At 53.6% G+C, this 22,783-nt stretch overlaps 1 protein-coding gene across 2 annotated transcripts in view; it reads left to right on the top strand.

Annotated features, from left to right (window-relative positions):
- Window positions 1–22,783, top strand: part of ITGA3 (integrin subunit alpha 3) — a 44,946-nt gene that overhangs the window by 15,618 nt on the left and 6,545 nt on the right. For both annotated transcript variants that reach the window (XM_038753352.1, XM_038753353.1), the window contains exons 2-21: window positions 5,853–5,980; window positions 6,239–6,318; window positions 6,987–7,236; window positions 8,866–8,949; window positions 9,130–9,337; window positions 10,394–10,587; window positions 12,729–12,817; window positions 13,086–13,222; window positions 13,565–13,651; window positions 14,353–14,420; window positions 14,510–14,646; window positions 15,533–15,679; window positions 15,781–15,878; window positions 17,049–17,214; window positions 17,558–17,626; window positions 18,833–18,912; window positions 19,055–19,132; window positions 20,586–20,688; window positions 20,779–20,955; window positions 21,923–22,039. In XM_038753352.1, coding sequence (XP_038609280.1) covers window positions 5,853–5,980; window positions 6,239–6,318; window positions 6,987–7,236; window positions 8,866–8,949; window positions 9,130–9,337; window positions 10,394–10,587; window positions 12,729–12,817; window positions 13,086–13,222; window positions 13,565–13,651; window positions 14,353–14,420; window positions 14,510–14,646; window positions 15,533–15,679; window positions 15,781–15,878; window positions 17,049–17,214; window positions 17,558–17,626; window positions 18,833–18,912; window positions 19,055–19,132; window positions 20,586–20,688; window positions 20,779–20,955; window positions 21,923–22,039 — 2,497 coding nt within the window. The remainder of the gene's footprint in view (window positions 1–5,852; window positions 5,981–6,238; window positions 6,319–6,986; window positions 7,237–8,865; window positions 8,950–9,129; window positions 9,338–10,393; window positions 10,588–12,728; window positions 12,818–13,085; window positions 13,223–13,564; window positions 13,652–14,352; window positions 14,421–14,509; window positions 14,647–15,532; window positions 15,680–15,780; window positions 15,879–17,048; window positions 17,215–17,557; window positions 17,627–18,832; window positions 18,913–19,054; window positions 19,133–20,585; window positions 20,689–20,778; window positions 20,956–21,922; window positions 22,040–22,783) is intronic.

Below are 22,783 nucleotides of genomic sequence, written 5' to 3'. Positions count from 1 at the left end.
TGGACTGTGAGCCCCATGGTCGACATGGACTGCGTCCAACCTGATAAGTGTATATCTACCCCAGCACTTAGAACAGTGCTCTACACATAGTAAGAGCTTAAAGGAATACCATAAACTCCTTGTCCTGAACTCCTTGTCTTCCCTCCCAAACCCTGCCCACTCCCTGACTTTCCCATCACTGTTGACGGCATTACCATCCTTCCCTTCTCACAAGCCCGCAACCTTGGTGTCATCCTCGACTCCGCTGTCTCGTTCACCCCTCACATCCAAGCCGTCACCAAAACCTGCCGGTCTCAGCTCCGCAACATTGCCAAGATCCGCCCTTTCCTCTCCATCCAAACCGCTACCCTGTTCGTTCAAGCTCTCATCCTATCCCGTCTGGACTACTGCATCAGCCTTCTCTCTGATCTCCCATCCTTATGTCTCTCCCCACTTCAATCCATACTTCATGCTGCTGCCCAGATTGTCTTTGTCCAGAAATGCTCTGGGCATGTTACTCCCTTCCTCAAAAATCTCCAGTGGCTACCAATCAATCTGTGCATCAGGCAGCAACCCCTCACCCTCGGCTTTAAGGCTGTCCATCACCTTGCCCCCTCCTACCTCACCTCCCTTCTCTCCTTCTACAGCCCAGCCCGCACCCTCTGCTCCTCTGCCGCTAATCTCCTCACCGTGCCTTGTTCTTGCCCGTCCCACCATCGACCCCTGGCCCACGTCCTCCCCCTGACCTGGAATGCCCTCCCTCTGCCCATCCGCCAAGCTAGCTCTCTTCCTCCCTTCAAGGCCCTACTGAGAGCTCAGAGCTCACCTCCTCCAGGAGGCCTTCCCAGACTGAGCCCCCTCCTTCCTCTCCCCCTCGTCCCTCTCTCCATCCCCTCGTCTTACCTCCTTCCCTTCCCCACAGCACCTGAATATATGTATATATGTTTGTACATATTTATTACTCTATTTATTTATTTTACTTGTACATATCTATCCTATTTATTTTATTTTGTTAATATGTTTGGTTTTGTTCTCTGTCTCCCCCTTCTAGACTGTGAGCCCGCTGTTGGGTAGGGACTGTCTCTATATGTTGCCAACTTGTACTTCCCAAGCGCTTAGTACAGTGCTCTGCACACAGTAAGCGCTCAATAAATACAATTGATTGATAAAACAAACTAACTCCTGTCTCCTGGCTTCCCCAGTGCTTCAGGGAAGAATGGGTTTATGACAGGATGGAGAGAGAGAGCTCATTTACCTTGCCCCCTCCTATCTCACCTCGCTACTCTCCTGCTACAACCCAGCCCACACACTCCGCTCCTCTAATACTAACCTTCTCCCTGGGCCTCCATCTCGCCTATTTCGCCGCTGACCCCTGGCCCATGTCCTGCTTCTGGCCTGAAATGCCCTCCCTCCCCAGATCCGACAGACAATGACTCTCTCCCCCTTCAAAGCCTCATTGAAGGCACATCTCTCCAAGAGGCCTTCCCTGACTAAGGCCCCCTTTCCTCTTCTCCCACTCCCTTCTGCGTCACCCTGACTTGCTCCCTTCATTCATCCCCCCTCCCAACCCCACACCACTTATGTCCATATCTGTCATTTATTTATTTGCTTTAATGTCTGTCTACCCCTCTAGACTTTAAGCTCATTGTGTGCAGGGAATGTGTCTGTTTATTGTTCTATTGAACTCCCCCAAGTACAGTGCTCCTCACACAGTAAGTGCTCAATCAATACGATTGAATGAATTTACAGGTTGTTAGCCCCTGACCCTCCTCAGGGCCCCTGCCCACTTCCCCCACGCAGAATCCCTCGCTCTGGGTGACGGGGGAGAATGGTGAGGGAGCAGGGATAGAACGGGCCCACCCTGAGAAATCAGCTGGATGGCTGATCCCCTGGGATCCCAGATTCAGGGACGCTGTGCCCCCCACCCCCGCCTCCCCCTGCTCAAGGCTCTGACGCTGCCATCATCATCTGGAGGTTGGGCCCTGGCCAGAGTCTTTGGCGGCTCTGCGTGGCAAGGCTGGATGCTAAAAATACCAGCCCCAGGGGAGAGGCAGAGGCCGAATGGGAGGGATCCCGAAAGAGGTGGAGGGAGCCCAGCTGGAGGGGCTGAGCAGGCTGGGGCATGCCTCACCTGGGAGAGGAATAGGCTGCCCCAGGCGGGAAAGCTGGGCAGGGAGAGTCTCCCCACAGGAAAATTCATCCTGAGCCTCTCCCTATGCTGCCTGCCCAGCCCCCACTCCGGGACTGTCTTAGTGGATAGAGCTCATGCCTGGAAGTCAAGAAGGACCTGGGTTCTAATCCAGGCTCCGCCAATTGTCAGCTGTGTGACCTTGGGCAAGTCGCTTCACTTTTCTGGGCCTCAGTTACCTCATCTGGGAAATGGGGATTAAGACTGGAGCGCTGTGTGGGAGAGGGACTGTGTCCAACCCAATAATTACCTTGTATTTACCCAAGTGCTTAGTATAGTGTCTTGCACATAGTAAGCATTTAACAAATACCCCAATTATTATTATTATTGTTATTATTATTATTGATGTGACCTCGGTAATCTGAGCTGGCCTCTGGGGCAGGGGCGGGGTTCCTGGTGTGTGCATCCACCACAGCCCAGATCTTAGGTCACAGGATTTTTGGTTTGGTAGGTTGCTCCTGGGGTTCTCCTTTCCATCCCCCAGCCTCTGGAGCCTGGGCTGTTTTTCTGCGCTACCAGGCTGGCTTTTGTAAGGAACTCTGGGGCCTTACGGGAAGGGCCTTGTTGAGCCCCAAGGTCTTCCGGGGTTTGGAGTTGGGCAGGGTTTCCTGTTGTCTCACCACCATCTCCTGCTGCAGTTTCGGCCTGCATCCTCCTGCAGTGTCCCCAGGGGATAAGGAGATAGTTTGCCCCCCCTTTTCCCCCACCCCATGCCATTCTGTGATCCTCTCTCTACACCCTCTCCACAATCCCTCCAGACGGGGCTTGAGGCCCGAGTGTGGGTGACGTGAGATGAGCAGAGCCGGGCCCTGAGGAGACCACCCCCAGCGGAGACATAGTCCTCCTGGTACCTGGCACTGCCAGTGAGGAAGGTGGCAGGGCTGGCATAAACCCCCACCCCCTCCCTGGCCTCCTCAGCCTCAGAGATGGACGGCATCCAGAGCTCTGAGCTGGGCATGACGCCAGTGCTGGCATCATAAGCCCCCGGGGAAAGGGGCGAGGCCCCCAAGATGCCGGGAAGAGGGGGCAGGGAGAGAAGGGGAAGGCATCCATGACAGCCGCCTTCTGCTTGGTGGGGGGTGTGGAGAGCTTGGGGACAGAGCTTGGCATGAGTCTGGCTCTGGGGTGTGTGATAATAATAATAATAATAATAATAATAATAATAATAATAATAATAATGATGGCATTTATTAAGTGCTTACTATGTGCAAAGCACTGTTCTAAGCGCCGGGGAGGTTACAAAGTGATCAGGTTGTCCCACATGGAGCTCACAGTCTTCATCCCCATTTTACAGATGAGGGAACTGAGGCCCAGAGAAGTGAAGTGACTTGCCCAAAGTTACACAGCTGGCAAGTGGCAGAGCTGGAATTTGAACCCATGACCTCTGACTCCAAAGCCCATGCTCTTTCCACTGAGCCATGCTGCTTCTCCTAACCCTTGCCCCCGAAGGAGTGATGCTCTGAAGAGTTGGAGCTCTGAGGGGTTGTGGCTCTGGGGAGTCTGGGGGTGGGTCTCTGAAGGAATGGGGCTCAAGGGGAGTCTGGGAGTGGACTATCCAGGGGTGGGACTCTGAAGGGTTGTAAATTCATTGGGGGCATTCATTCATTCAATCGTATTTATTGAACGCTTACTATGTGCAGAGCACTGTACTAAGCGCTTGGGAAGTACAAGTTGGCAACATATAGAGACGGTCCCTCCCCAACAACGGGCTCACAATCTAGAAGGGGGAGACAACAAAACAAAACTTGGACAGGTATCAAGTCATCAGAATAAATAGAAATAAAGCTAGATGCACATCATTAACAAAATAGAATAGTAAATATGTACAAGTAAAATAGAGTAATACATCTGTACAAACATATATACAGGTGCTGTGGGGAGGGGAAGGAGGTAGGGCCAGGGGGGATGGGGAGGAGGAGAGGAAAAAGGGGAATGTGTCTGCTATATTGTTGTGTTGTAGTTTCCCAAGCGCTTAATACAGTGCTCTGCACACAGCAAGCACTCTGACCTCGGGCGAGTCACTGCACTTCTCTGGGCCTCAGTTATCCCATCTGTAAAATGGGGATTGAGATTGTGAGCCCCATGTGGGGCAAGGGACTGTGTCCAACCCAACTAGCTTGTATCCATCCCAGCACTTAGTACAGTGCCTGGCACGTAGTAAGCACTTAACAAATACTATAATAATAATAATTAGTGTTAGCAATAATAATAATAATAAATATGATTAGATTGATAGACACTCTGATGGGGCCTGGTTCTGTGGAAGTGTGGCTCTGAGGGGGTGTGACTTGGAGAGGTCTAAGGTGGGCTATGTGAGGGTGGGGCCCTGAAGGGGCATGGCTAAGTGGAGGTATTGCTCTCTGGGAGTTGGGCTCTGAGGAGGTGTGACTTTAGGGGATTCTGGGGGTGAGCTATGCGGGAGTGGGGCACTGAGGGGGCATGGCTATGTGGAGGTGTGGCTTTGAGGGAGTTGGGCTCTGAGGGGATGTGTCTTTGGGGGTCCTTGGGGTTGGGCTATGAGGAGGGGGGGCTCTGAGGGGGTGTGGCTACGTGGAGGTTTGAGCACTTGGTATTCACCCCACCTTAAATCCCACTGCATTTATGTCCATATCTGTAATTTATTGATATTAATGTCTGTCTCCCTCACTAGACTGTAAGCTCTTTGTGGGCAGGGAATGTGTCTACCAACTCTTGTATTGTACTCTCCCAAACGCTTAGGACAGTGCTCTTTACACAGTAAGCAATACGTGCCACTGATTATGGTTCGGGGTGGGAGGGGGGCTCTGAAGGGGTGGGGTTCTTGGGGTGGGCTGTGTGGAGGAATAGCTCTGAGGGGCGTGGCTTCCAGAAGCAGAAGCCTCCACACCCCTAAGTCGGCTTTCAAAAAGCCCTTGGCTGGCCCAGGTAGGGGAGAACCAAGCTGGTCAGGATTTTTTTTTCTCTCAGAGTCCTTCAGAAAATGGGTTGCCTTGCCTGGGGCCTTGGGGCGAGGAGCCTCTGTCCTGGCCCCGAAACCCCAGTGGAGGGGAGCCCTCCAGGCTGCTGGACTGGGCCAGGGTTGACTTTAGGGGAAACAGAACATGGCGGGCAGAACATGGCGGGGCCTAGAGCCAGAAGCAGTCAGGGTGGAAGGGGAAGGGCACTTACCCTCTGATCCCACCAGCCTCCACCCTAGCCACAGAAGTGCCCATGCTGCTCCCAAAGCTGGCTTTGTGGGGGCAGAGCCATCACTTCTTGCCTTCTCAGGGCTGACCCGTTGGGGCAGACCCCGGCCTGCGGACCTGGGTCTCGGAGACAGGAGAGGGCAGGTGAATGCACTGTCCACCCAGATGGCCGGTCGCCAGGGGTCACAGAACAATTATGCACTGGGCTGGGGCGACATCCGTGGGCACATCTTGCTGTGGCAGATCACCATGGTAACCAGCTAGCTGCTGCCAGGGGAAGCTTCCCGGGAGCCAGAGGAGGGACTTAATCTGGCCACTCTGGAGTGGCCGGGGTTCTGAAGCATCCACTGGCCTTGGGGCAGATGGGGAGGGAAACAGGCACTGCAGGGGGGGACTCCAGGCCCATTGGGGTGTCCTTAGCAGGGCCAGGGCCTCTGTTCTCCCCGGTCACATGAAAGACTCAGGTTCCCCCCTCTGCCTCCTCTGCTCTGCCCCCCTTTGCCCCCTGCTGACCCATCCAGGCTTTTAGCTGGTGCTCCCCAAGACCTAGCACCCCCCGATGGAAACACCAACCGCACGGGAGCCGTCTACCTCTGCCCCCTCAGCTCCAGGACGGATGACTGCGAGCGTGTGGACATTCATGAGATCAGTGAGAGCTGGGAGGCAGGGAGGGGACAGGGATGTTAGATGGGCAGGGGGGTAGGGATGCAGAACCAACGGAAGGGAGGGAGGAGGGATATTAATTTGAGGAAGAATCTGTCATCTCTCTGTTGCTGCCATCATTATCGTTACCAGGTCTGGGCCGTCCTGCTTGGGCGGAGGGGCAGGCCATGGGTCAGATCGAGCCAGGGGTGTCGGGCACTTGGGGTGTCCACCAAGACTTAGGCTCCTTGCCCCATGCCCACAGGTGACCCCCAGCAGCACATCATTGAGGACATGTGGTTGGGGGTGACAGTGGCCAGTCAGGGCCCCGCCGGACGAGTGTTGGTGAGTCGGCATCCCCTGCCCTGGGCGTATCCTGCTCTGCCCTAGATCCGGGTCTGGTGCCAGGGGGCGGAAGAGAAGCCAGAGCTGAGATCCAGCCCCCAGCCCCAGGGGCTTCTGCTAGTGTGGCTGGAACTTCGGACCCCTGGGGATGGTTCTGGATGTGTGTTAGCGTGTGTTTGCATGTCCATGTCCAGCAGACAGATAAATTGGATGAGGTTCTATCTCTGCCCATTCAGGGAAAAATAAGCCCCTTGGCCTTGGGATGACTTTCTGTCTCTGCCGTCAGCAGGAGGTGGAACATCCCGGGGAGCAGCCTCTGTCCCCTGGACCCTCCCTTCCCCAAATTCTCCAGGGATCCCCCTCCAAAGCCTTCTCCACATCCCCCTTTCCCCACCCACTTTGTCCCAGAGGTCTTGCTGCAGCCCCACAAGCAGGGTGAGCGGAGAGAGCGGGCTAGTGGGCGGTGGAAGAGAGGGTGCCTGGGCCAGCCGACCGTGGGGGTGGAGGCCCAGGCCGGAGATGGGCAGTGGTGGTTCGGCGATCAGGGGAGGTCCGGGCCAACAAAGAAGTGGATGGGAAGCAGGCCCTGGAGTCCCAGGTGGCCACAGCTGGGTGGGGCCCTGGGGCTCCCCTAGCCTGGGCCCTGATGCGAGGGCACTGTCGGCCAGGTCTGTGCCCACCGGTATACCAAGGTGCTGTGGTCCGGCACGGAGGACCAGCGCCGCATGGTGGGCAAGTGCTACGTGCGGGGCAACGATCTGGGGCTGGACCCAAGTGACGAGTGGCAGACGTACCACAACGAGATGTGCAACAGCAACACCGACTACTTGGATACGGGCATGTGCCAGCTGGGCACCAGCGGAGGCTTCACCGAGAACTCCGTGTACTTTGGGGCCCCAGGCGCCTACAACTGGCAAGGTAAGGTGTTGGGAGGGGATGGCATCCAGTTCTCCCGTCTCCTGGGGATTAGGGTATTAAGGCCTGTGCAAAGTGCTGGGGTCGACACAAGGTAATCAGGCCCAACACAGTCCTTGTTCTATAGAGAAGCAGTGTGGCTCAGTAGAAAGAGCCTGGGCTTTGGAGTCAGGTCATGGGTTCAAATCCTGGCTCCGCCGATTGTCAGCTGTGTGACTTTGGGCAAGTCGCTTAACTTCTCTGGGCCTCAGTTCCCTCATCTGTAAAATGGGGTTTAAGACTGTGAGCCCCCTGTGGGACAACCTGATCACCTTGTACCTCCCCAGTGCTTAGAACAGTGCTTGGCACATAGTAAGTGCTTAATAAATGCTATTATTATTATTATTACTATAATAATAATAATAATAACAGTGTAAGGGGGAGAGAGAAATAGTATCAAATCCCTGTTTTACAGATGAGGAAATTGAGGCACAGAGAAGTGACGAGACTCGTCCAAAGTCATACAATCAATCAGTTAATCAACCAAGGGTATTTATGGATGACTTACTGTGGGCGGAGTAGTGTACTAAGCGTTCAAGAGAATCCAATACAGTTGGCAGACCTGAACCCTTTCCTCAAGGAATTTACAGTCCAACAGGAGGAACTTGGTTTTTTTAGCTCGTCTCTAGACTGTAAGCTCATTATGGGCAGGGAGCGTCTCTGCTAATTCTGTTGTATTGTACTCTCCCAAGTGCTTCATACACTACTCTGCACATAGTAAGCGCTCAATAAATGCGATTGATTGATTACAGGCAAATGGTGAAGCCAGGATTAGATACTAGGTCCCCTGACTCCTAGGTCCTTGCTCTTCCCACTAGGCTACCCTGCTTCTCAGTTTGATGACAGAAGACAGCTCCCCCCCACTTCTCCCTCCCCACTTTGCCCCTCCCTCTGCTCTGCCCCTCCTTTACTTGAACCCACAGGGCTGGATTCATCTACCCTGGTTTAGCTACAGGCAGATTTATCAAGAACAGCCAGATTTCCTGTCCTCTCCCACTGGCTGTGGCAGGGAGCAGGATCTCCAGTTCTAGTTCCTCCTGACCTTGGTATCCCTGGCTCTGTCCTCCTCCTCCCCCTCCTCCTCAGTCAGCCAGTCAATCATATTTATTGAGCACTTACTGTGTGCAGAGTACTGTACTAAGTGCTTGGGAGAGTACAATATAACAATGAAACACATTCCCTGCCTATAACAAGCTTACAGTCTAGAGGGGGAGACAGACATTAATATAAATAAATAAATTCCTCCTCCACCTCCCAGCAAACCTAGGCAGCGAGCGGAGCTTACCTCACCCATCAGTCATCTGTGGCAACTGGGAGACCCTGGCCGTCTACCACAGAGAGACACCCCCATTGCCAGGGCGGGTGGCCCTTCTGGAGGGCAAAGAAGAGGCAGCCGCCCTTAAGCCAAGCGGCAGTGGGTCATGAGTTCGAATTTGGACCCCAAGGCCTCATCGGCGGCTGGAGTTGCTTTCTGGTCGTAGGCTGGATGGCACTGTATTCTTCCCAGCAGGGGCCAGCAGGCTGAGGGAGAAGCTGGAGGGCAGAGGTGCCAAGTGGATCCAGAAGCTAATATGTCCCATTCTGCCCATCTAGGAACAAATTACATGATCCAGAGGAAAGACTGGGATCTGTCTGAAGCCAGCTACGCGAATGAAAAAGAGGGCAACATCTATATTGGTAAGGCTGGGCATGAAGGGGGAGAGGGGGCTCTGCCCCTGGCTTGCTCACTCTCCCCATAGGCCCGTGAGACTTAGGGGTGGGCCAGGAGCCCAAATCATGCCAATGGGATCTGCAGGGGGAGGCAAGGTGCACCCCCCAACCCTAGGTGATGCCCACCACCTCCACCCCCCTCACCAGGGTACTCGGTGCAGATGGGCAGTGCCATCCTGCACCCCCAGGACCTCACCATCGTGTCAGGAGCCCCCCGCCACCACCACGCAGGAGCTGTCTTCCTGATGAGCCATGGGGCAGGCAAGGACCTAGAGAGGAGGCAGGTCCTGGAAGGGAAGCAGGTCGGGGCTTACTTTGGCAGCTCCATTGCCCTGACGGACCTCAACAATGATGGGTGAGCATGCTGGGGTAAGGGCAGCGCTGGGGCGGCGGGTGGGCTTGAGAGTTCCCCGCTTCTAGCCTAGGAGAGTGGGCAGAGGCGTTGAGATTCAGAGGACCCCGGTTCTAGTGCACCTTCCCTCCCAGCTCTACCCCTGGCCCTCTGCTTGGCCTGGGCTAAGTCTCTTAACTTCGGTGGGCTTCAGTTTCTTAATCTGGAGGATGGAGAGATTAATCCTGCCCTGGAAAGATGTAGACTGTCAGCTTGTTGTGGGCAGGGAATGTGTCTGCTTATCGTTCTATTGTACTGGAAGCAGCGTGGTGTAGTGAATAGAGCATGGGCCTGGGATTCAGAAGGTCATGGGTTCTAATTCCGGTTCTGACACTTGTCTGCTGTGTGACCTTGGACAAGTCTCTTCAGTTCTCTGGCCTCAGTTATCTCATCTGTAAAATGGGGATTGAGATTGTGAGCCCCACATGGGACAGGGACTGTGTCCAACCTGATTTGCTTGTATCCATCCCAGCGCTTGGCAGTACAGTGCTTGGCACATAGTAAGTGCTTTACAAATACTACAATTATTATTATAAATACAATTGGATGGATGAACGAATGAATGCATAATGAGGACAGGAGGAGGTAAGGAGCTTGGCAGCTCCACAGTTTCTCTCTAAATCTGGTCCTGCACTTGTGGGCGAAATGGGCAGCAATATGCAAATTCATGCACCTCTGCCCACTCACTCTCCACCCATTGCATGGTAGGCTTGAAATGCTATTAGGAAGGGTCAAGGTCTAGAGCACAGCTCTGGAAGTCAGGTCATGGGTTCTAATCCCAGCTCCCCTACTTGTCTGCTGTGTGACCTTGGGCAAGTCACGTCACTTCTCTGTGCCTCAGTTTCCTCATCTGTAAAATGGGGATTAAGACTGTGAACCCTATGTGGGACAGGGACTGGGTCCAACCCGATTATCTTGTATCTACCCCAGCACTTAGCACAGTGGCCTGGCACACAGTAAGCGCTTAACAAATGCTATAATTATTATTATTTTGCATAACTATAGCTGCCATCCCTACAGGTGGCAGGACCTCGTGATTGGAGCCCCCTACTACTTTGAGCGAAAGAAGGAGGAGGGCGGAGCCATCTACGTCTTCACGAATGAGGGGGGCACCTTTGCCCCAGAGCCCACCCAGACCCTGCATGGCCCCAGCGGTTCCGCCTTTGGTTTCGCCGTGGCCAGCATTGGGGACGTCAACCAAGATGGCTTCCAGGGTAGGGTTCCGGGGACTGGTGTGCCCCATTCATTCATTCAATCCTATTAAATGGTTACTATGTGCAGAGCATTATACTAAGCATTTGCGAAAGTACAAAATAACAATAAATAGACACATTCCTTGCCCACACCAGTCGTCTGGGCCTTGCCTCCCAAAGTGCATTGCCTCCCAGAGTCTCCAGCCCCATCCCCTGCACATTTAGGCTCCTCCCCCTGGGCTGTCAGTCCCTGCTTTGCAGTCCTATTCCAACAGATCAATCAATCTGTGCCTTGTCCATATAGCTGTTTGATCCTCCCCAAGTGCCCAGAGGCACCAGGCAGTCCTCCAGTAGTTTCCATGAGAAGCAGCTTGGCCTAATGGCTAGAGTGCAGTCCTAGAAGTCAGAAGGACCTGGGTTCTAATTCCAACTCCACCCCTTGTCTGCTGTGAGGCCCTGGGCAAGTCACTTAACTTCCCTGTGTCTCAGTTTCCTCATCTGTAAAATGGGGATTAAGACTATGAGCCCCATGTGGAACATGAACTGTGTCCAACCTGGTTAGTTTGTATCTATCCCAGCGCTTAGTACAGCACCTGGCACATAGTAATCACTTAAGGACTACCAAAAAAAGTCCAGCTCTGGGAATCAGGAGACTTGGGTTCCAGTCCTGGGTTCCAGTCCCCGCTCCTCTTGCTGGGGCTGGGCAATCAACAGGGCGGGTTTCAGGTGTTCTGCGAGGTGGACGGGTCTGGCAGGAATCCTGGGGCCTAGCTGACCAACGCAGGCAGCAGAGACCACAGTGGCTACTGAGCCCATCCCCCCGCCGGATCACGGGGCGTTGGCCCCGGGCCGCAGTCCCTGCACCTCAAACCCCTCCAAGGACACTTCATCACTATCACTCATCAACAGTACTTAATAATAATAATGGCATTTATTAAGTGCTTACTATGTGCAAAGCACTGTTGTAAGTGCTGGGGAGGTTGCAAGGTGATCAGGTTATCCCACTTGGAGCTTACAGTCTTAATCCCTATTTTACAGATGAGGTAACAGGCATAGAGAAATTAAGTGACTTGCTCAAAGTCACACAGCTGACAAGTGGCGGAGGCCTCAGGATCTCTGACTCAAAAGCCTGTGCTCTTTCCACTGAGCCACGCTGCTTCTTTTATTGAGTGCTTACTGGGTGCAGAGCACTGAACTAAACATTTGGGAAAGTAGAATACAACAGACTTGGTAGATACATTCCCTGCCCATTACGAGCTCATAGTCATAGCACACACTTCGCCATGTGCTGCGTCCCTGCCCATCTCCTCTCTTTCTGCCCTCCAGGCCCTGGTGGGAAAACAACGGGCACAGATGAGAAAACACTTACGACACTGGGCAAAAATTGGGAAGCAACAAGTCCTAGTTGGTAGTCAGGGGTCCTGGGTTCTAATGCCGCCTCTGCCACTTACCTGCTGTGTGACCCTGGGTTTGTCACTTAACTCTGTTCCTCAGTTTTCTCATCTGCAAAGTGGGGATTCTATACCTGTTCTCTATCCTACTTACTTTGTGAGCTCCATGTGGGAGCTGGTTATTCTTTATCTCCCCTAGCACTTAAAACAGTCCTTGGCATATACTAAGCACTTAACAAATGCCACAAGTGTTATTATTATTGTTATTGTTATTATTAATAATAATAATACTTGTGACATTTCCTGAGTACTTATTACTGCTACTAATAATGATGATAATAATTCCTCCCCTCAGGAACTCGTTCTGAAGTCTCAAGACCCATCACCCAACTTCACCTCCTCCCTTTCCAATCTTTTCCCAGAAGGCCCCACCCCCAGCTTCCCTCCACTTGCCCAGTAGTAGGAGTATTTATTGAATGCCCATTTGGAGGAGTGCTCTATACTAGGCACTTGGATAGTAGAGAATGAAGAAGTGACCCGTTTCCTGCCCTCAAGCAGCTTCTACTCTCCCAGGGGAGACAGACTGGGTGGATGGACTTTCATTCATTCATTCAGTTGAATGTATTGATTGCTTACTGTGTGCAGAGCACTGAACTAAGCGCTTGGGAGGACTGGGCTCCCCAGCCAGATGAGGTGAGGTGTGGAGGGCTGAGGGCAGGGTAATGTGCGCTGGAAGCTGCAGTCCTGCTTCTGCCCCTTCTCTGCTTCCAGACATCGCCGTGGGTGCCCCTTTTGAAGGCTCTGGTCGTGTGTACATCTTCCACAGCAGTTCCACCGGCCTTTCCCGGAAGGCCCAGCAGGTCGGGGGTCCGGGCAGGGAGCCCGTCTGCCTGAATGTCTGACCGTCTGCCCCTCTGTCTGCCTTGTCCCCTCCTCCCCAACGTGTCTCTCACCCGTCCACTCGTCCATCTGTCCACCGTGCCCGTCCGGTCCTGCCCCCATCCGTATCCCTACCTCCACCCCCTGCCACTCTGGGTCCCTGGGCCTGGGGTGAAACCCACCCCCGGCTGCCCTTGAGATGGGTTGGTCCCCTCACCCACCCACCCCCTGCCATGCCCCCATCCCCAGGTGATCAGCGGGGAGGAGCTGGGGGTCCCGGGTCTCTCCACTTTCGGCTACTCCCTGAGCGGGCAGCTAGATGTGGACGACAACTCATACCCGGACCTGCTAGTAGGCAGCCTGGCCGAGAGGATCGTGCTACTGCGGTGAGGGGGAGGGGGATAGGGTAGGGGTGGGGAGAGGGGAGTCCCCCTGTGTGCCTGCCCCCCCCCCCAGCCCCCAAGGATTCCTAATGATTCCCAACTATCTCCCTATCCTGGTCTTTCTGCCTCCTGCAAGGGCTGACCGCCTCTCTCTGTCGCCATCTTCCTGCCTTTCCATCTCTGTCCCTTTCTGGCCATCTCTGTCGTCATCTGGTTGTCTCTCAGTCTCTGTCCCCGTCTGGCTTTGTTTTAGCCCCCCTGCTGGGTGCCCCCATTGGCCTAAGACCCCAAGGTCTGCCCAGTGGGTGCTGCCACTGGAGCCCGCACCCCCTCTCCACCACACAGGGCCCGCCCCGTCATCAACATCCTGAACAAGACCCTGACGGTGAAGCCCACCCTCCTGGACCCTGCCAGGTGCACCCCCACCTCTTGGTGAGCAGCCCATTCACTAGTCAGTCAGTCATATTTACTGTGTACTTCCTTGGTCCAGAGTAGTGGACTAAGCATTTGGGAGAGTACTATGTAACAGACACATTCCCTGCCCACAACGAACAAAGGGAGACAGACGTTAATGTGAACAAATAAAATGACATATATAGACGTAATTGCTGTGGGCCTGGGAGGGGGGATGAATAAAGGGAGCAAATCAAGGTGGTGCAGAGGGAGAGGGAGAAGAGGAAAGGAGGGCTTAATCAGGGAAGACCTCTTGGAGGGGGTTGCACTGTACTGAACTCCTCTATGTGCAGAGTACTGTACTGAGTGCTTGGGAAAGTGCAATAGAATTATTATTCATTTATTTATTGAGCACTTGGTGTGTGCATAGCACTGCTCTAGGCATTTGGGAGAGTACACTATAACATCAAACATATTCCCTGCCCATGAGCTCTCAGTCTAGAGGGAATTAGTTAGCCTAATCGCTACCCTCAGGGAGTTTTTATAATCTAGCCAGGGTCTAGTCTACCCTTAAGAAAATGGCAGACCGGAAAAAGGGATAACATGTAGAGAGGTGTACATATGTGCCCTGGGACTTAGGAGCTGGGGTTCAGGGCTCCTGGCTCCTTTTTTGCAGGGGTGGGAGGCAGCAGGCCACCCCTGACCCCCTTCTCGGTCCCTGTGTCCCCCTACCACTCCAGCCTGCAGGTAGAGCTGTGCTTCTCCTACAACCAGAGTGCAGGGAGCTCCGGCTACCGACGGAACATCAGTGAGTGCCGTGGGGGCAGTGAGAGATGGGATCAGGGCCGGGGGGCAGGGGCTGGTCCCCTCTCTGACCCCTAGCCACCTTTCCCCCAGCCCTAGCTTACACCCTGGAGGCGGATCGAGACCGCCGGCCCACCCGGGTCCGCTTTGCCCAGAGCCTCTCCGCCGTCCAGCACGGCTTCTTCTCAATGCCCGAGAGCCGCTGTCACAATCTGCACCTCCTGTTGGTGGTGAGTCGGGGGCCCAGAGGCCACCCCCCGGTGGGTTGATTCCGGCAGCTTGGGGTTGAGGGGAGGACCCCAGGACAGGGAGGGGTGAAGGGTGGGCCTCGGAGAGAGACAGAGGAGGGAGGGAACTTGGGAGGTGAAAGTGAAGGACAGGATGGGACCCTGGTATGATGGGGAGGGGGCTCAGAGGAGGGTGGCACTTGGGAGGGAGGGGGTAGAACTTGGGGGGAAAGGGAGGGATTGAGGAGGACAGACCCAAGAGAGAGGAAGGGAGGGGGATGGGACCCCATTTGGGTGGGAAGTCGGGGGAACAGAACTCAGGAGAGATCTTGTCTGTTATGTGGCCTTTGGCAAGTCACTTCACTGCAACTGTTCCCTCATCTGTAAAATGGGATTAAGACTGTGAGCCCTGCGTGGAACAGGGACTGTATCCAACCCCATTATCTTGTATCTACCCCAGTGCTTAGACAGTAAGCGCTCAATAAATGAGATTGAATGAATGAATGAATGAACAGTGCCTGGCACATAGTAAGCACTTAACAAATTATTATTATATCATATTATTATATATTGCTATATATTAACATTAATAATTGGCAATATTACTGTTATGTATAATATAATAATTATATGATTATTATTATATGATTGTTATTGTTATTATTAAGGAGAGAGGAAGGGAGAGGGACGGGGCCCAGCAGAGATGGTGGGGGGGACCCCAGGGAGGGGTGGGGAGGGGATGGGACTCCAGTGGGGGGGATGGAGAGGGGTGGGACCCAGAAGAGAACGAGGGAGGGAGGGGGATGGGATTCAGGGGTCTAAGGGGCTCCTCGGTTCGGGCCCCATTCCTCCCTTCCTCCCCTTCCCCTTCCCCATCCCCACCGCCCAGGACAACATCCGCGACAAGCTCCACCCCATCACGCTGTCCATGAACTACTCTCTGCTGGAGCGGGACATGAAGCCCAGGCTGGGACCCCGCTCCCTGGACCCTTACCCTGTCCTCAACCAGGCCCAGCCCCGCGAGAACCACACTGAGGTGACAGGGGTGGGGGGCTGAGGGGTTGTGGGGGGTGAGAGGAGACCCAAACAGGCTACAGCTGAGCCTGGAGACCCCCCCTCCTGCCCCCCACCCTTCAGATTCAATTCCAGAAGGAGTGTGGGCTGGACAACATCTGCAAAAGCAACTTACAGCTCAAGGCGGCCTTCGTCACGGAGCACATGCAGCCACTGGCCAGGTGCCGTAGGGGCGAGGAGGAAGGGACCTGGGTGACTGGGTGGGGCTGGGGTCTTGGTGGGGGATTGGGGGCGGGGCCTGTGGAGGGGGGTGGGGGGTGGCCAAGTGAATTTCGGGGGCAGGTCCCCTGTGGCTAGGTGAGACTGGGGGCTAGGCCTGTGTGGTTGGACAAGGATTGGGGGTGTGATCTGTGTGGGCAGGGGGCATGGATTATGTGGCCAGCTGAGGTTGGGAGGGGTGACCAGTGAGGTTGGGATGGTGCCTGTGTGGCCAGGTGAGGGGGGTGGGGCCTGTGTGGCTGGGCAAGGGCCCGGGGGCATGGCCCATGGGGCAGCTGGGGCTCATTCATTCAATCATATTTATTGAGTGCTTCCTGTGTGCAGAGCACTGTTTTGAGCACTTGGGAGAGTACTATATAACAAGAAGCGACACAGTCTCTGCCGTCAGTGAGCTTACAGTCTAGAGGGGGAGGGGGAGGGGTGTGGCTTATGTCTCCAGCTGAAGTAGAGGGAGCAAGACCTTTGTGCCCAGTTCATTCATTCATTCATTCAATCGTATTTATTGAGCACTTACTGTGTGCAGAGCACTGTACTAAGCGCTTGGGAAGTACAGGTTGGCAAAATATAGAGACGGTCCCTACCCAACAACGGGCTCACAGTCTAGAAGAGTTGAGGTTGGGCGCAGGGCCTGCATGGCCGGGCTTGGGCTGAGGGGATGAGGCTGAGCTGTTTGGGTGAGCATCCCCCGCACCAACCTCCACCCCATCGTGCCGCTCCCCTGGGCAGGAATGTATCTGTTTATTGTTGTATTGTATGCTCCCAAGCACTTAATACAGTGCTCTGAACACAGTAATAATAATAATAATAATAATGGCATTTGTTAAGCACTTACTATGTGCAAAGCACTGTTCTAAGTGCTGGGGAGGATACAAGGTGATCAGGTTGTCCCACGTGGGGCTCACAGTCTTAATCCCCATTTTACAGATGAGGGAACTGAGACTCAGAGATGTTAAGTGACTTGCCCAAAGTCACACAGCTGACAATTGGTGGAGCCAGGATTTGAACTCATGACCTCTGACTCCCAAACCTGTGCTCTTTCCATTGAGCCACGCAGCTTCTCAGTAAGCGCACAATAAATACAGCTGAATGAATAAATGAATGTTCTGACCCAGGATCGGTGGGATCCAGGTGTTCCAGTACAGCCGGGACGTGAGGAAGCTGTTCATGAGCATCAACGTCACTAACGAGCCCAGCACTGCACACAACGGGGAAGATGCCCATGAGGCCCTGCTCAACCTCACCGTCCCTTCCGCTCTGCTGCTCTCCTCTGTGCGCCCTGTAAGCACTAGCCCCCCACCCACCCCCCATCTCCACTACCCTTCAAGTCAGTCCCCTGCCGCACCCCCTCCTCGGGGACCACCCCCCTGCTGCACCCCAGCCTCCCACCCTAGAGGCCTTTCCCCTACTGCAGCCGCCCCTAACCCGAGATCCTTCTCCCTGCTGCAGCCCCCAAGTGGGATCCCCCAAACCCTGCCCCTCTCCCCCTGCACCTCCTGAGTTTTCTCCCCAGGGAAGGGGGAGCCTGTCTGAGCCCCCCTATTGGGAGATTGGGGTAGGGGCCAAGTTTGGGTTGCGGGGGAGTTAGTAGAGGGGTGTCTCACTATGTTCCCCTCAATCCCAGGCTGGTGCCTGCCATGCCAATGAGACAATCTTGTGTGAGCTGGGAAACCCCTTGAAGAGGAAACAGAAGGTGAGATGGGGAGTCTATTGTGACGTGGGTGGAGTGAGGGCGTTCCCCTAAAGGATCCACAACAAACCCTTGGGGTGTCCCCGAGAGAGGGACCACCCCTTTGGCATTTGGGAGATGGACTGTGTCCAACCTGATTAGCTTGTATCTACCCCAATGATTAATTCAGTTACTGGCACGTAGTGAACTCTTCACAAATACCATAATAATAATAATCAATAACACATAATTAATTATTAATAATAATATTAATTATAATAATATTATTATTATGGTATTTAAGTACTTACTATGTGCCAACCACTGTTATAAGTTCTGGGGTGGATACAAGGTTATCAGGTTGTCCCAGGTGGGGCTCACACTTTTAATCCTCATTTTACAGTTGAGGTAACTGAGGCACAAAGAAGTTTAGTGACGTCACACAGCAAACAACTGTGTGACTTTGGGCAAGTCACTTAACTTCTCTGTGCCCCAGTTACCTCATCTGTAAAATGGGGATTAAGACTGTGAACCCCTGTGGGACAACCTGATCACCTTGTAACCTCCCCAGCACTTAGAACAGTGTTTTGCACATAGTAAGTGCTTAATAAATGTTATCATTATTATTATTATTATTATTATTAGGCAAGTGGCGGAGCTGGGATTAGAACCTACGTCCTCTGACTCCCAAGTCTCTGCTCTTTCCACTAAGCCATGCTGCTTCTCTAAACCCCCCCGCTCACACTGAGATACAAGATCATTTGGTCCCATGCAGGGCTCACAGTAAAAGTAGGAGGGAGAGCAGGTATTGAATCCTCATTTTGCAGATATGGGAACTAAGGTACAGAGAAGTTGTGACTTGCCCTAGGTCACAAAGCAGGTCCATGGCAGGGCCGGGATTAGAACCCTGGTTCTCTGACACCTAGGTTTGGGATCTTTCCATTAGACCACCCTGCTCTCCCAAATACTTAGAACATCAGCATTCTCTAGACTGTAAGTTCATCCTCTGGACTGTAAACTTGTTGTGGGCAGGGAACTGTAATGTTGTTCTATTGTACTCTCCCAAGCACTTAGTACAGTGCTGTACACACAGTAGGTGTTCAATAAATACTATTGATTGCTTGACTGATCAGCACACAGTAGGCGGTCAGTCGGTATTCTCGGTCGATTGGTGATTGATTGGGTCTCTCTGTCCGTCTGTCCGTCTGGTTCTCCACCCCCTGTCCACAGATGGAGCTGCTGATTGCCTTTGAGGTGGTGGGGATCACTCTGCACACCCGGGATATTGTGACCCAGCTGCAGCTGTCCACGTAGGTACCCGCAGTGGGGTTGGGGAGGGAGGAGGGAGATCCGCCCTTTCCCGGCCTCTTCCGCTTTGCTCCTCTGCCATCATCCCACTCACTGGTGCGAGAGCCTTCTCCTCTGCAGCCCCTGACAGTTTCTTCCCCACAGTTCCAGCTACCAGGAGGACCTCTCCCCCGTGACGGTGACCCTGCAAGTGGACTATACCCTCCAAGCCTCACTCAGCATGTGGGTGACTGCCCCCGTGGGAAATTCCTGCCCCTGACCCACCTTGCTCCTTTTCTGGCCCTGACGGTCCCTTCCCTTACCCCTGGTGCCCATTCATTCATTCATCCAGTCGTATTTATTGAGCACTTACTCTGTGCAAAGCACTGTGCTAAGCTCTTGGGAGAGCGCTGTGGCTCAGTGGATAGAGCACGGGCCTGGAAATCAGAAGGTCATGGGGTCTAATCCTGGCTCTGCCACTTGTCTGCTGTGTGACCTTGGGCAAGTCACTTCACTTCTCTGGGCCTCAGTTACCTCATCTGTAAAATGGGATTGAGACTCTGAGCCCACGTGGAACAGGGACTGTATCCAACCCGATTTGCTGATATCTACCCCAGTGCTTAGTACAGTGTCTTGCGCATAGTAAGCACTTAATGAATACCATTATAATAATAATAATAATTATTATTACAGTATAATAATAAACAGACACATTTCCTGCCCACAGCGAGATTTTCACCCAGATACAGATTCAGCACTCATTGGCCATAGACTCCCTCCTCCTCATAATAGTAATGATAATTATGGTACTTGTTAAGCACTTACTGTGTGCCACGCACTACTATGTGCTGGGGTGGAGATAAGTAAATCAGGATGGACACAGTCCCTGTTCCACCTGGGGCTCACAGTCCCAAGCCCCATTTTACAGATGAGGTAACTGAGGCACAAATCAATCAATCAATCGTATTTATTGAGCGCTTACTATGTGCAGAGCACTGTACTAAGCGCTTGGGAAGTACAAATTGGCAACACATAGAGACAGTCCCTACCCAACAGTGGGCTCACAAAGAAGTGAAGTGACTTGCCCAAGGTTACACAGCAGACATAGTGGCAGAGCTGGGATTGATAGCCCCAGGCCGGGCAATTGGGGTGGCTCTTGAAGTCTGGGTATAGCCAGACTAGCTTCGTGGGAAGCAGGAAGGAAGCCATGCCCATCAGTGGCCCTGATGTGCCTGAGGCCTTGGGAGACTGGCCATTTCCAGCCTCCCAGCCAGCCTGGAACCTAGCATTCTCTAGGGACATAGGCCTGGGAAGGGCTTGAGGTCAGGAGACAGGTCAGTTCCTTGCAGAATGAAGAGGCTAGAATTGGCCTGTCTCTGGTTCTTCTTTCCCACATGGAATGTGCCATTCCCCTGGGGACAGGGGACCGGGAGGGGCCTGGGCCAGTTCTGACTGGTCCCCTCCTCCTCACCCCTCCCCACCATGGACTGGTTCAGCAATCCCTTAGGGCATCAGCCCTGGCTGGCCTTGGGGCTTTCCAGAGGGATGCTGGCTGCTCAGTTCACTGCTGGGGGGTGGGGTGGGGACATGACACTCCTGGGAGCCTCCCCCCATCCTTTGCCACCTTTCTCCTCCCTCCCTTAACCTGTTCCAACCCGTACCACCCTTCACCGTGCCCACTCCCCTCCTGGCCTAGGACCACCTACCGGCTGCAGAGCTATTTTGGCGGGACGGTGATGGGGGAAGCAGCCATGCGGAACGTGATGGATGTGGGGAGCCCCCTGAAGTTGGAGTTCCAGGTGAGGGGTAGGAATGGGGGGAAGCGTGCCAGGGCTGGGTGAGGGGGGCAGTGTGGGTGGCGCCCTTAACTCCTACCTATGCGTCTATAGGTGGGCCCGGCCGGAGAGGGCCTGGCTGCTCTGGGCAGCCTGGTGCTGGGCTGGGAGTGGCCTTACGAGGTGGCCAATGGAAAATGGCTCCTGTACCCCACGGCGATCACTGTCCGCGGCAACGGGAGCCTTCAGTGCCACCCTCCGGGCAACCTCATCAACCCCCTCAACCTCACCGTAAGGACCCGGTGACCCCTCTCGTGCCCTCCATCCCTCGGTTCCTCCATCCTCTGGGCCCTTCTCAGCCCCGTGTTCATTTGCATGTGCTTAAGTGACTAGTGGACTAAACTGCCACTCCCCTCCCCCCACCCCCTCCCCATTGGTTCTGCTTATTCTGAAAGGCACCCCCCATCCTGTGGGCTGGCCCAAACCCCCCAGGAAGAGCAAGGACCCCCATCAATCTATCAATTCTATTTGTTGAGCGCTTACTATGTACAATATAACTTTATATTAATGTTTGTCTCCCCTTCTAGACTGTAAGCTCGTTGTGAGCAGGGAATGCATCTGTTATAATAATAATAATGATGGCATTTATTAAACACGTACTATGTGCAAAGCACTGTTCTAAACGCTGGGGAGGTTACAAGGCGATCAGGTTGTCCCACAGGGGGCTCACATTCTTAATCCACATTTTACAGATGAGGTAACTGAGGCACAGAGAAGTCAAGTCACTTGCCCAAAGTCACACAGCTGACAATTGGCGGAGCTGGGATTTTAACCCATGACCTCTGACTCCAAAGCCCGTGCTCTTTCCACTCAGCCACGCTGTTCTATTGTATTCTCCCAAATGCTTAGTACAGTGCTCTGCACACAGTAAGCACTCAATAAATGTGATTGACTGACTGACTAAATAAATAAATTACAGATCTGAACAGAAGTGCCGTGGGCTGAGGGAGTGGTGAGTAAAGGGAGCAAAGCAGAAGGGAGTGGGGGAAGAGGATAGGAAGGCTTAGTCAGGGAAGGCCTCTTGGAGGGGATGAGACTTCAGTAAGGCTTTGAAGGTGTCAGAACTGGGCCCCCTCCCTCTTTCCCTTCCCACCTCCCTCCGGGCTTTCCAGCCTTGCAAGGGGTCTCCCAGTGCAGGGACTGCCGCCCGCAGCCTGCCCGCTCCTCTCTTTTTTTCCCCTTTTGGTGCCTGGCTCAGTTCCCCGGAGCTGCCTTGAACCATCGCCGAAACCGGAGGGAGCTGGAGCCTGGGGGACTGAGCCCTCCTGCCATCACTCTGGCCGCCGCCAAGAAAGCCAAGTCTGAAACCCTGCTGGTAAGTGACCGGATTTGCAGCATGGCTTAGTGGCAAGTGCCCGGGCTTGGGAGTCAGAGGTCGTGGGTTCTAATCCCAGCTCCGCCACTTGTCAGCTGTGTGACTTCGGGTATGTCACTTAACTTCTCTGGGCCTCAGTTCCCTTGTCTGTAAAATGAGGATTAAGACTATGAGCCCCACGTGGGACAATCTGATAACCTTGTATCTAACCCAGCGCTTAGAACAGTGCTTGGCACAAAGTAAGCACTTAACAAAAATCATCATTATTATTATTATTCATTCAATCATATTTATTGAGTGCTTACTGTGTTCAGAGCACTGTACTAAGTGCTTGGAAAGTAAAATTCGGCAAAATATAGAGACAGTCTCTACCCAACAACGGGATGGGGGTGCCCTGGGGAGGGGGCATGGTGAAGGGTGGGCAGCAAGAAGCAGCATGGCCTAGTGAATAGAGCCCGACCCTGGGAGTAAGAAGGATCTGGGTTCTAATCCCAGCTCCGCCACATGTCTGCTGGGTGACCTTGGGCAAGTCACTTTACTTCTCTGGCCCTCAGTTATCTCATCTCTAAAATGGGGATTGAGACTGTGAACCCCACATGGGACAGGCACTGTGTCCAACATAATTTGCTTGCATCCACCCCAGTGCTTAGTACAGTGCCTGGAACATAGTACTTAGCAAATACTATTATTATTTTCTACCCCAGTGCGTAGTAGGGTGCTGGGAACATCATAGTAAGTGCTTAA

The sequence above is a fragment of the Tachyglossus aculeatus genome, chromosome 11, assembly GCF_015852505.1.
Source record: "Tachyglossus aculeatus isolate mTacAcu1 chromosome 11, mTacAcu1.pri, whole genome shotgun sequence".
In the NCBI taxonomy this organism is placed as follows: Eukaryota; Metazoa; Chordata; class Mammalia; order Monotremata; family Tachyglossidae; genus Tachyglossus; species Tachyglossus aculeatus.
The sequence above is the reverse complement of the archived record's forward strand: the minus strand, read 5'-3'. Positions and strand labels throughout refer to the sequence as shown.